General features: G+C 43.1%; 1 protein-coding gene across 2 annotated transcripts in view; it reads right to left on the bottom strand.

Moving 5' to 3' along the window:
* The window catches only part of LOC106580670 (platelet endothelial aggregation receptor 1), a 33,873-nt gene that overhangs the window by 6,343 nt on the left and 13,951 nt on the right, over window positions 1–13,579 (bottom strand). For both annotated transcript variants that reach the window (XM_045703045.1, XM_014161990.2), the window contains 9 exons: window positions 8,433–8,540; window positions 8,087–8,188; window positions 7,885–7,985; window positions 7,529–7,621; window positions 4,441–4,687; window positions 2,901–3,006; window positions 2,542–2,678; window positions 483–695; window positions 134–308 (listed from right to left, as the gene is read on the bottom strand). In XM_045703045.1, coding sequence (XP_045559001.1) covers window positions 134–308; window positions 483–695; window positions 2,542–2,678; window positions 2,901–3,006; window positions 4,441–4,687; window positions 7,529–7,621; window positions 7,885–7,985; window positions 8,087–8,188; window positions 8,433–8,540 — 1,282 coding nt within the window. The remainder of the gene's footprint in view (window positions 1–133; window positions 309–482; window positions 696–2,541; window positions 2,679–2,900; window positions 3,007–4,440; window positions 4,688–7,528; window positions 7,622–7,884; window positions 7,986–8,086; window positions 8,189–8,432; window positions 8,541–13,579) is intronic.

Here is a 13,579-nt window from a genome sequence, read left to right as displayed (position 1 = left end):
ATATATGAAATATGAGTATACATTTCTGCATGCATGTTTATTATCTTCAGTAAGTAACCCAAATAAATGATACTTTAGTTGTTGTCAGTGCCATCCCGTGCCCCATTCAGTGTTTCCTGTCCTAATCACTCACCGTGTACCCAGGGGCACAGTGGCAGCGCCCGCTCACACTGTCACACACCCCTCCGTTGACACACAGGCAGGGCTCCAGGCAACCATGGCCGTAGTAACCACGGGCGCAGGTCTCGTTGCAGTAAAGCCCCGCCCAGCCTGGCTGGCACGTGCACTCGCCTTTCAGTGGGTGACAGCTAGCCAATGGACAGAGGAGAACATGGTCACATGGGTGAGCACAATTAATACGCAATTAAACAAATCTAAGAGTTATAAACAACAACAACATCATTTTAAAACTATTATGAGCCTGTGTGTGTGTAAATTGTTATGTGTGGCAGTATGTGTGTGTACCCTTTGTTGATCCATACCTGAGTGTGTGTGTTTCGTGGCAGAGGCAGGTGTGTTCACAGTGAAGGCCGTAGGTGCCGTGCCTACACATCCTCTCTCTGCACTGGGGTCCTCTGAAGCCAGGCTCACACAGACAGCCTCCGTCGATGTTATAGCAGCGAGCCCCGTTGGCACAGTCGCACACACCCTTACAGTTCCGCCCATAACTACCCACCTGACACTCCTCACTGCACCTGTGGAGATACAACACATACACACAAATCAGGACACGCTCCGCAACCAAAGTGGAATAACATATCTCTGAATCAGAAACTATTCTATACAGTTGAAGTCGGAAGTTTACATACACTTAGGTTGGAGTCATTAAACCTCGTTTTTCAACCACTCCACAAATGTATTGTTAACAAACTACAGTTTTGGCAAGTAGGTTAGGACATCTACTTTGTGCATGACACAAGTCATTTTTCCAACAACTGTTTACAGACAGGTTATTTCACTTATAATTCACTGAATCACAATTCCAGTGGGTCAGAAGTTTACATACACTATCTTCACTGTGCCTTTCAACAGCTTGGAAAATTCCAGAAAACGATGTCCTGGCTTTAGAAGCTTCTGATAGGCTAATTGACATCATTTGAGTCAATTGGAGGTGTACCTGTGGATGTATTTCAAGGCCTACCTTCAAACTCAGTGCCTCTTTGCTTGACATCATGGGAAAATCTAAAGAAATCAGCCAAGACCTCAGAAAAAGCATTGTAGACCTCCACACGTCTGGTTCATCCTTGGGAGCAATTTCCAAACACCTGAAGGTACCACATTCATCTGTACAAACAATAGTACGCAAGTATAAACACCATGGGACCACGCAGCCGTCATACTGCTCAGGAAGGAGAAGCATTCTATCTCCTAGAGATTAACGTACTTTGGTGCGAAAAGTGCAAATCAATCCCAGAACAACAGGAAAGGACAAAAGTACAAAAAGTATCTATATCCACAGTAAAACGAGTCCTATATCGACATAACCTGAAAGGCCGCTCAGCAAGGAAGAAGCCACTGCTCCAAAACCTCCATAAAAAAGCCAGACTACGGTTTGCAACTGCACATGGGGACAAAAATCGTACTTTTTGGAGAAATGTCCTCTGGTCTGATGAAACAAAAATAGAACTGTTTGGCCATAATGACCATTATGTTTGAAGGAAAAAGGGGGAGGATTGCAAGCCGAAGAACACCATCCCAACCGTGAAGCATGGGGGTGGCAGCATCATATTGTGGGGTTGCTTTGCTGCAGGAGGGACTGATGCACTTCAGAAAATGTATGGCATCATGAGGGAGGAAAATTATGCGGATATATTGAAGCAACATCTCAAGACATCAGTCAGGAAGTTAAAGCTGGGTCGCAAATGGGTCTTCCAAATGGACAATGACCACAAGGATACTTCCAAAGTTGTGGCAAAATGGCTTAAGGACAACAAAGTCAAGGTATTGGAGTGGCCATCACAAAGCCCTGACCTCAATCCTATAGAAAATTTGTGAGCAGAACAGGAAAAAGTGTGTGCGAGCAAGGAGGCCTACAAACCTGAATCAGTTACACCAGCTCTGTCAGGAGGAATGGGTCAAAATTCACCCAACTTATTGTGGGAAGCTTGTAGAAGGCTACCCAAAACTTTTGACCCAAGTTAAACAATTTAAAGGCAATGCTACCAAATACTAATAGAGTGTATGTAAACTTCAGACCTACTGGGAATGTGATGAAATAAATAAAAGCTGATATAAATCATTCTCTCTACTATTATTCTGACATTTCACATTCTTAAAATAAAGTGGTGATCCTAACTGACCTAAGACAGGGGATTTTTACTTGGAATAAATGTCAGGAATTGTAAAAAACTGAGTTTAAATGTATTTGGCTAAGGTGTATGTAAACTTTGACTTCAACTGTATGTATCCTATTTAATATCCTGTATGAAAGATACATGAACTGTATGATATAAACAACTTCAACCCAACCATGGGTGCAGGTTGAGTATATGGCACATGTATCTGTCTCTACTGCAGCGAGTTAGATAAACACACACACACCTGTTTCCAGTGAAGCCTTCAGCACACTGGCACTGGCCTGTCTCAGGGTCGCAGTGGCCCCGGTTGTGACACACACACTCTTGGGCACAGCTAGGACCAAACCTGCCCTCTGCACAGCGCTCTGTACACACCTCACCCTGAGGGAGAGAGAGAAAGACAGAGACAGAGAGAGACAGAGACAGAGACAGAGACAGAGACAGAGACAGAGACAGAGAGAGAGAGAGAGAGAGAGAGAGAAAAAGTGTACATGGTACAATGACATTACAATTGGGATCTGATTGATAACCTCAAAATACAAAGATTTCCTTGTTGACCCCCTGATGCTGTGCTTGAGTCAGTGTATGATTCAGGAAACGTACCGTCCACCCAGGGGGGCACGCACAGATCCCTTTCCCCTGGCAAATGCCCCCGTTCTGGCACGGGCATCGCAGCGAGCATCGACTCTTTGGGCATGCCTTCTCACAGCTGAGGAACATGGAGGAAAGAACTCAGTGGCAGCTCGACTCAGATTGTGTAGAGATTGAAATGTAGGGTACAAGTTAACGAGTTCCTATCTTTTTCACTTTAGTGGAATCTCTTTTTGAGTCAGTGCATAAACATACAGAGAAAGTTGTTTAAGGACAAATAAAATGACTGCACTTGCAACAAAAACTCAACTGTACACAGTAGAATTTATCAATAGTGGTACATTGCCTACTAGTGGAACATTGCCTACTGGTGCTTATAGTCAAAGGGCCACCCACCAAAAAAGGCTTCAGAAAAGGCATTCCATGACCCAGGAAACAAAACTGCAAAGTTTCAACATCATTACGTAGATAATTGTATGAGCACTGTGTGGTTCAAAACTTCTAAAAGTTGCGCATTGCTTAAATATTATGAATCAAAGATACAATTTCAAAATCATAGCATTTTGGGTAATTTCCTCTAGCAACATAATGAGGTTGGCATGTTTCACCTTGGTTACATTTGTTACACACTTACCGTTGTCCATGCTTGCAGAAAGCAACTTATGTACCGGACCGGAGAAATCATGGAATATTTCGAGAGAAGAAGCTGTTGAAAGGTCCTAAATAGATTTTTTCTCAGATGCCCGAACAGCGCATTATGTAGTTGTCAGGACCTTGGAAGGTTTTGAGATCTGTGTTAGCTAGCAAACGTTGTGCTGTCTTTAGTTTAGCTAGAAGGCGAAGGCAATGATGGCTAAATAAAGCTGACAAAACATCTTATACGGGTTCATCTGGATCAGTGAAGGACCGGTAACGTGTTCCTTGAGCCTATGCATGGACAAACACCGAACGTACAAATAGTTCTGTGGACCAGTGTGCAACAAAAGTAATCAATGTGAAACATAGCAATGTCGGAGCGTTGCTAGGGAGCGTTGCTAGGGATATTATCCAAGATGCGCTATGATTTTGATGCTAAAGACGTAACTTGTACTAAAAATAACAAATTAATATGCAACTTTTACAGGTTTTGAACCACACAGTGTTCATATTCATAATATTATCTACCTAGTTGTTGACATTTTGCAGTTTGTTTCCTGGGTCATGGATCAACACATTTTTTGTGGTTGGCCCTTGAGCTATTAGAGTGCTGTGCTGTTTTCTGACATTGGCAGTTGCCTCATATAAAGACTTTCCACTAATTCCTAGTGGTTCTCTACTCATCCTCAGGGGCATCTAAAAACACTGGGTGTAACTAATGACTCATGCTCTAACCTAGTGTTTCAAGAGGGGCTCTTTTCCTGCATTGGTAGGATGGAATAAGGCCATAGGATATGGTATAACAATTAGTCTACTGCCTCTCCATTTTGTCTTTCCAACCTTAACATACTATTTACTTTATATTGATACATATAGCTGTAGGCCTATTTGAGAGAGTGTTACTTCTACTACTCACAATGTCCCAGTGAAATTGTCTCGACACAGGCACTCTCCGGTCACTTTATCGCAGGAACCCCCAGTTCCACACTGGCACTTCTGAAGACAGCCCTTGCCAAAGGTGCCTGGTGGGCAGGGGTCCTCGCAGCGGCGCCCAATGTAGCCTGGAGGACACTGGCAGGCACCGGTCACAGGATTGCACAGGCCACCGTTCTCACACTTACACAGCTGACCACAACCTGGACCCCAGTGTTTGTCATCGCAGGCTGGAAGACACAGACGCAGATGATGACAGACACATAAAAAAAGAAACCCCATACAACAAAATATATGTAATCATATAAATGTATGCATAAACCAGTGGACTAGTGGACCAGTGTACAACGTTTTCCATCTATATATCTCTGAAAAGGTTTTCTTTATATTTACTTAACCTGATGTAGTTGTATGGTGTTACACTGTATACTATATGTGATGTCATTGCAATGCACATGAACAAAAACAAATCCAATTCAATTCGGACCACTGGGACTGTCATGTTTCAAACCAACAACAGCACAGGAACCTGAGTAGACGACAATGTTAAAGATCACTCCCCCAGGGACAATATATCTATCCATGTATAGTCATGAATTTCCAACAAACAGAGACATAGTCTATGTCCAACTCTAGCCCTAATAGCTCCAGAATCTCGTGTTACCGACTTGTGATTCACGATTGACAGGGCGATTTGCATGGAGCCAACAAAATGGATGAGGTTAAAATTGGGAATTTTACAGCGGCCTTTCGGGATGCTCCGGTGGTTATCGCCAACCGGTGATTCGCACAGGGTTTGGATTTCAATCAGAGTTAAGGAGCGTCAGGGGGGATCATTCCTGACTCCATGAGAACCAGGATCCCACATGGACACACACGGACCCCTCCAATGTCTCATCAATAACGCAGACTGACTGGGGCACAAACCCTATTCAAAGGAAAAAAAGATATCCAATACAGGTGATGTAACTGATGCTTTGCACACCAGTGATGATCTCACTTACTATCATGATGCCAACCATTCAATGATGGATTGATACTTGTCTCATTGAGGTTTGTGGGGAATGACATAGTGTGAATGATCACAAACAAATCCTACTGTTCTATATGGATTCTAGTGTGCTTGCTTCGATCACAATTACTACTGCAGTAAAAACTACTACTTCTTCCACTATGAGAAATGCTTTTAGACAGCTGAAGCAAGCGCACACATTTTCTACAGCAACTGTACCTTTTCTATGTAGTTTATAATGAGATCTTCCACCCACCTCTCTTTCCTTCAGTCACATACAGTATGTACTGTGTCACAGTTTCAAGCAGAACTTCTCTGACATATTAAATGGAGGGTACAGTATGGCCAAATTAGGGTTTGGAGCGAAAACTACCACATAGCAAAGAAATGTTTATTAATCTAACTCAGAACAGGACTTTTTTCTCTTTTCTTTGTTTAAATGAATCAAACGTTTACTCATTCCCTGTGTGGGCATGCGAGAGACGCTGAGAGGCTGCAGTTGGAGTGTGTGTCACATTGAGTTATGGGAAGCTCAGCTGGAGCAGCAATAATGTTTACACAGGCGTTCTCCAGGACGCCAATGGAGATTTAGTAAAGGACCTGCAGGGTACTAAGCCTTCTACTATCTGCTATCATCGTCCAGGCCTGACAAGGCTAGCCATGAGTGTGGGCGAGTGAAACGTGATGGATTGGACACCTAGGCTTTGAAGAGCTGTGCTAGGACCAGCTGGCTGTGCACTTACCCAACCTATAACAGAACCCAGACCTGTTCTCACATAAATTGTCCATATGTTTGTTTACATCTGATCAGGGTTCAAAAGTGACATTTTTTCAATTGATGCGCTCTTCAAAATTGGCAAGTCTCCATTGTACTGTAAATGGAATGCATTAAGATATGGTGGGAAAATTCCTTTCTTTCCCCAAGTGTATTGTCCGAGTGGTGGTGGAGATCTCGTCTGCATCCAACCACAGCATTATCTCCCACATATCTAACTGAACCACATCCTTCTTTCCCCCATACCCTTCTTTCTCACACACCCTTCTAGAGTATATCACTCTATTCTTAAGTATCAAAACTCAACCAGTCTTCGTTTCTGTATCCAAACCCCCCAACCTCACCCAGTATGAATTATTCCATCACAATCTCTCTTCCCCAACAATCTCTTATTAAAATACATGTATTTATTTCTCTCTGTCCACTTCTCTCGCTGCCTCTGCCCCCCTACTCCCCCTCTCTCTTGGTCTTTCTCTCTCTCCCTCTTCCTCTGTCTTTCTCTCAGCTCTCAGTGCTAAACCTCAGCCTCTCTCTCATTTCCCACAGCTAGCTCAAAACACAGGAATCTAGTCCAGGAAGTGTCAGCTCTCATTCTGCCAGTGGGCTTTATTATAGGACTCAGCAGTATGGGGCCGAGGCCAGCACTCGTTTGCCCAGAGAGAGAAGGAGAGAGAGACAATGTGGGAGAGGGGTAACATTTTCCATTTCCCCTTCCCATCATCCCCTCTGAAGGCATCATACTCCACTAGCTTATGTTAAGCTCTCCATTCAGCACTGTAGTAGTGACCTGGTTGAGTTCAGAAGAACACTGGCATTGATTAACTAGGAGTTTCTGGGATAAATAAAATGTAAAACATTAATCCTGTGCTGAGAGAAAGCTATTTTAATGAATATGTAAACTATACATTTTTTAGCATATGATTCCAAAAGTGTATACTTGCAAAATACGGAAAATATTGATTTACATCCCGTGCCCTGGGTCTAAGCATGCAGTATACGCTTTGGGGATGTTACATACTTGATGTAGCATAAAATGGCAAGTGCCAGGAAGGGGAGGGAGTCAGACATAGTGTCCTCCTGGTCTAATAAACTGTTTTCTGGGCTGTGGCTTACTTCAATGACGCATCATTGTTTGTTTGTTCTCTTGCTGTTTCCATTGGAAAGCCCTATGAGTGATTGAGTGTTGTGTGTGAGGATCAGTTTTTGAGTAATGGTCACTTGTCATTTCCTGCAGTGTGTGTGTGTGTGTGTGTGTGTGTGTGTGTGTGTGTTGATGTAACGCACCACTGGAACAGTCGTCGCCACGCCAGCCTCCCTCACACTGGCAGCGGTCTGGAGCAACACATCTCCCATGGACACACTCCTTAGTACAGCGGGCTAGTGATGAAAAACACACACAAACACACTCTTAAGTAGACTAGAAGGTTGGTGGAGATATTATATATATTATGTAAGTCATGCAGGTCAACTCTCCAGAATGTAACCAACTCAGCAACCAAGCACAAAATTGAATGAATTCTAGAAATCGATGGCAAAATATGTAGAAATGTAATTCATTGAAATGCTACTGATGAATCCAAGTGAATCTTCTAAGTTTGTTTTGATATGCTAATAAAGAAAAGCCATGACGTTAAACTTACGGACACATTTGTCTCTGCTCTCGTAGTAGCCAGGGCAACACTGGTACCTCCGGCGGTAGTCCATCTTCACCGCCTGTCTGTATGCTGTCTTATAGGTGATCCTGGCCAACACAAAGTCAAATAGAGAATACTTCCTGTTACCCTCTGACCTTATGGACACAACCAGGAAGTAAACAGGAAATGAGTCGGCAGACTGTGTTACCTGTGACGGGTGCATCTGTAGGAGGTGCGTGGCTCAGAGCAAGGTTCCTCTGTCACCTGGTCATAAGGGTGGGCGTACGACTCCTTCACTGAGGTTGGGAAGCTGCATGAAAGGACAAAATCAGACATAATAATACATTGACAGAACGGACCCGTCATGGTCTAGAGTTGACACAACCTGAAGTTCATATTTTGAGCCGAGTGCTACATCTTCAATGATAAGTACAACAACGAACAACAAGTTAGCTACAATTAAACCTGCTGCAACTTCTATTTCTTTTTCACACACTAAAATGTGCTCTCTTCTATTCTGGTACAATGAAATGAGATGAGCTACACTGACTTACCTCTCCCATACGCTACACACATTGGGATCCCTGGGGTTCAGAGACCAGGACAGGCCAATCAGAACGCTCAGAACCAGGACGGTAAAGGTCTGCAGTGACTGCATGGTCCTGAGGAGAGAAAGGGAGGGAAAAGGTTATGGAGGATATTTATAATGCCTATCCATGGGAGCAATAGCAGTGATAACAGGCTACAGATCGAAAGCATGAGGACCAACATTTGAGGAGAGGGTTAGTTATTAAGGATCAGGTTATGAGCAGGAAAGGGGATAATCAAATACCTACCTTTTTTCTTTTCTCATTAAACAGCACATCAAATCATACTGTCTATGTTAAACTGATACTTGTCAGTTTTTTGTTTGGCACTGCTTTTAGCCTGCCATCTGAGTTACAAAGATATCAAACACTTCACAATGTAAAGAATATTAACATTTATCTGAAACCTTCCTGTAGTTTAAAGCAGTATCACCCCTTGTAAAAGAGTTCATTAAACACTAAGCAGAGGTAAGGCAGCGGGCCAGCATTGAGCCGTTTACCCAAACCCTCCCCGTCGCGCTCCCTACTCTCCCCATATGGCAACTTTGAACAGAGGAATCTGAACAGTGGTGTAAAGTACTTAAGTAATAATACTTTAAGGTCCTACTTAAGTCGTTTTTTGAGGTATCTGTACTATACTATTTATATTTTTGACAACTTTTACTTTTACTTCACTACCTTCCTAAAGAAAAAAAAGTATGTACTTTTCTCCATACATTTTCCCTGACACCCAAAACTAGTTACATTTTGAATGCTTAGCAGGACAGGAAAATGGTCCAATTCACACACTAATCAAGATCCCTGGTCATCCCTACTGCCTCTGATCTGATGGACTCACTAAACACAAATGCTTCGTTTGTAAATGATGTCTGTGTCAGGAACCTCCAGGAGAGCTGGGTGTACAAGTCAGGCGCAGGAGAGGAGTAAATACGGAGAAGGCATATTTATTAACAGTTCATCAAACACAGCAGGCACAGACTGAATAGCAGTCCACAAAAATCACTAGGGAAAAACACCTGTTAAAAACAATGAACAAAATATACACCACCCAAAGACAGGAAAACGCAAACAAACCCACACGAAGCAAAATGGGTAGGGCGAGGTTAAATACACCAACTAATCAACCTCAACTAAACACAGGTGAACAATCAAAACAGACGTGACTAAACGAAAAGGAAAAAAGGATTGGTGGCAGCTAGTAGACCGGTGACGACGACCGCCGAGCGCCGCCCAAACAGGGAGAGGAGCCACCTTCGGTGGAAGTCGTGACAGTCTGAGTGTTGGAGTGTGCCCTGGCTATCCGTAAAACATTAAATAAAAAACATTGTGCTGTCTGGTTTGCTTAATATACGAATTTTGAAATTATTAAGAATATTTAAGCAATTACATTTACTTTTGATAGTTAAGCATATTTAAAACCAAAAATATTTAGACTTTTACTCAAGTAGTATTTTACTGGGTGACTTTCACTTTTTCTATAGTCATTTTCTATGAAGGTATCTTTACTTTTACTCAAGTATGACAATTGGGTACTTTTTCCACCATTGAATCTGAGAGAGAGCGAGAAAGAGCGAGTGAGCGAGCGAGCGAGCGAGACAGAAATGGATTGGGGGGAGGAATGCGACTACAGCTACCATCCTAGCTATTATCAATCAGAGCAGGAGAGAAGACTCCACACTCTTCCGCCATGTCCCCTTCCACACTCACACCATCTGGATCCAATCAAAACGCAGACCCAGGGGAACGCCCAGTGATGGGGACCAGAGCAGGCTCTCAGGGAGCGGCAGAGAAAGTGGTCTTTTTCCCCCAAAACTCACATGGACATTTTGGGAAGTTCAGGAACACTATAGCATGGGTCGACTGAAGGGCCATTCCCCTCATCGTGGGAAAGGGACAGTCTTTGGAGGATGAACTCATGTTGACATAAAATTGGTCAAGGCTATTTATTCCCTTCTGTTTTTCTAATAAGTCCCCCTGACAAAGTTAGTGTACTATAGCTTCTCAGGTCACCAACAAGGATAAACTAAAGAGCTTGGGGTATTAATCTATGACTATTCCAAAGGAGATATTTAGCATTTATTTCAGTCAAGCAAAGAGAGGAACAACAAGGCACTTAAATAAGTCTAGGTCTAGCCCACTTAGCCCATCTTCTCCGCTATGCAATCTGGTTTCAGAGCTGGTCAAGGGTGGACCTCAGCCACGCCCAAGGTCCTAAACGATATCGTAACCGCCATCGATAAGAAACAATACTGTGCTGCCGTATTCATTGACCTGGCCAAGGCTTTCGACTCTGTCTATCACCACATCCTCATCGGCAGACTCAATAGCCTTGGTTTCTCAAATGATTGCCTCGCCTGGTTCACCAACTACTTCTCTGATAGAGTTCAACGTGTCAAATCAGATGGCCTGTTGTCCGGGCCTCTGGTAGTCTCTATGGGGCTGCCACAGTGTTCAATTCTCAGGCCGACTCTCTTCTCTATATACATCAATGATGTCGCTCTTGCTGCTGGTGAGTCTCTGATCCACCTCTACGCAGACGACACCATTCTGTATACTTCTGGCCCTTATTTGGACACTGTGTTAACAACCCTCCAGACGAGCTTCAATGCCATACAACTCTCCTTCCGTGGCCTCCAACTCCTCTTAAATACAAGTAAAACTAAATGCATGCTCTTCAACCGATCCAGCATCACTACTCTGGACGGTTCTGACTTAGAATATGTGGACAACTACAAATACCTAGGTGTCTGGTTAGACTGTAAACTCTCCTTCCAGACTCACATCAAACATCTCCAATCCAAAATTAAATCTAGAATTGGCTTCCTATTTCGCAACAAAGCATCCTTCACTCATGCTGCCAAACATACCCTCGTAAAACTGACCATCCTCGACTTCGGCGATGTCATTTACAAAATAGCCTCCAATACCCTACTCAATAAACTGGATGCAGTCTATCACAGTGCCATCCGTTTTGTCACCAATGCCCCATATACTACCCACCACTGCGACCTGTACGCTCTCGTTGGCTGGCCCTCGCTTCATACTCATCGCCAAACCCACTGGCTCCAGGTCATCTACAAGACCCTGCTAGGTAAAGTCCCCCCTTATCTCAGCTCACTGGTCACCATAGCAGCACCCACCTGTAGCATGCGTTCCAGCAGGTGTATCTCTCTGGTCACCCCCAAAGCCAATTCCTCCTTTGGCCGTCGATCCTTCCAGTTCTCTGCTGCCAATGACTGGAACGAACTACAACAATCTCTGAAACTGGAAACACTTATCTCCCTCACTAGCTTTAAGCACCAGCTGTCAGAGCAGCTCACAGATCACTGCACCTGTACATAGCCCATCTATAATTTAGCCCAAACAACTACCCCTTCCCCTACTGTATTTATTTATTTATTTTGCTCCTTTACACCCCATTATTTCTATTTCTGCTTTGCACTTTCTTCCACTACAAATCTACCATTCCAGTGATTTACTTGCTATATTGTATTTACTTTGCCACCATGGCCTTTTTTGCCTTTACCTCCCTTATCTCACCTCATTTGCTCACTTTGTATATAGACTTATTTTTCTACTGTATTATTGACTGTATGTTTGTTTTACTCCATGTGTAACTCTGTGTTGTTGTATGTGTCGAACTGCTTTGCTTTATCTTGGCCAGGTCGTCGCAATTGTAAATGAGAACTTATTTTCAACTTGCCTACCTGGTTAAATAATTGTGAAATATCTATTTTTTTTAAACCACAAGGTTTCTTCCTCCCCTCACAACGTAAGGATGTAGTTTTTCAACAATGCCATGCTAGGATGCCTTTTAGGGCCTTCAGCCCAAGCATTTCCCTAATCAGAGTAACAAACTGCAGTCACAGCACAGGAGTCACACTAAACCTAAACCTACAGCCGTAGCTATGAGTTGATTTGGCACAATGCTCCCTGTAACATAAATCAAGTACATTCACTGATCTGCTGCTTTTGATATATCGCCGCTCACAACCCTCCTGTTCTCTGTGTCAGGAGATAATACACATTCTGGCACACACTCTAACGCCTTAAAAAGCTGCACCACAAAAACAGAATTTTATAAGAACAGGCGTATGGTTTTTATTAAGAGGAGCAATCGACTTTAGCAGCCACTTCATTGGACTGGAGTAAATATCTTTCATTAACTTTTTTATTTTTAATTGAGCTTCATTAGACAAAGTATTGAAACCGCATGGGAATTCTTAAGTGCTGAGAAACAGAGTGTAGGTTTAATGAGTGCAGACGTGAAGAGAGACAGCTCTGACTGAAATGAATGGCTAAATATATGTATTATGTTACACGTGATAAGTGCAGATAGGCACCAGATTTGGCTCTACATATATTTTAGCTCTGGTCCAGGGTATAGTCCGGTCCAGGGTGTATTCTGGACCAGAGCTACTTGAAGTATGTGCCTTGAATGGTACAGAGGTGGTTCTGGACCTCTAACGCTGCAGCCTGCACTAGAAGGCTTTTGGGTTAGTTTCAATGAGCAAAGCAGACCATCTCAACTGGACTTTCATGCAGCCCAATAAAAAAAATAGAGGATAGGAATACACAGTACAACACACACACACACACACACACACACACACACACACACACACACACACACACACACACACACACACACACACACACACACACACACACACACACACACACACACACACACTTTCTAATACTTTCATTGATAGCTCATTTGTTTTTCATGTTCTTAAAACGTTCCATGCACAAAATGAGTCCCACACGTTGAAACGAGTACAGAGAGACTATTTATAGTATCTGAGTATATTCGCTAATTCATTGGACTTGTCTTGGCTCACAATGTCAAGCGCCACAGAACTAAACAAGTGGCCCAGGCGTGTGCAGATCGTACCAACTGGAGAATGCCCTAATGTTTAAAAGGGCCCCACGATGCTCTTTCTAGAACTGCACAGGGACTTCAATGAAAACAAGGCCCAAATGAAAACAGATGTACTTGTGTCACATTAATCTTGCAAAACCGAGACACTCTTATGCATGTTGTTACCATTCAATTTCAGTCATGAGTCTTGCAAAAGCCTCAGAAATGAGACTAAGGAAAAACATTTGAT

The sequence above is a fragment of the Salmo salar genome, chromosome ssa02 (genome assembly GCF_905237065.1).
Source record: "Salmo salar chromosome ssa02, Ssal_v3.1, whole genome shotgun sequence".
NCBI classification, from domain to species: domain Eukaryota; kingdom Metazoa; phylum Chordata; class Actinopteri; order Salmoniformes; family Salmonidae; genus Salmo; species Salmo salar.
This window is presented reverse-complemented; position numbering and strand designations above follow the sequence as displayed.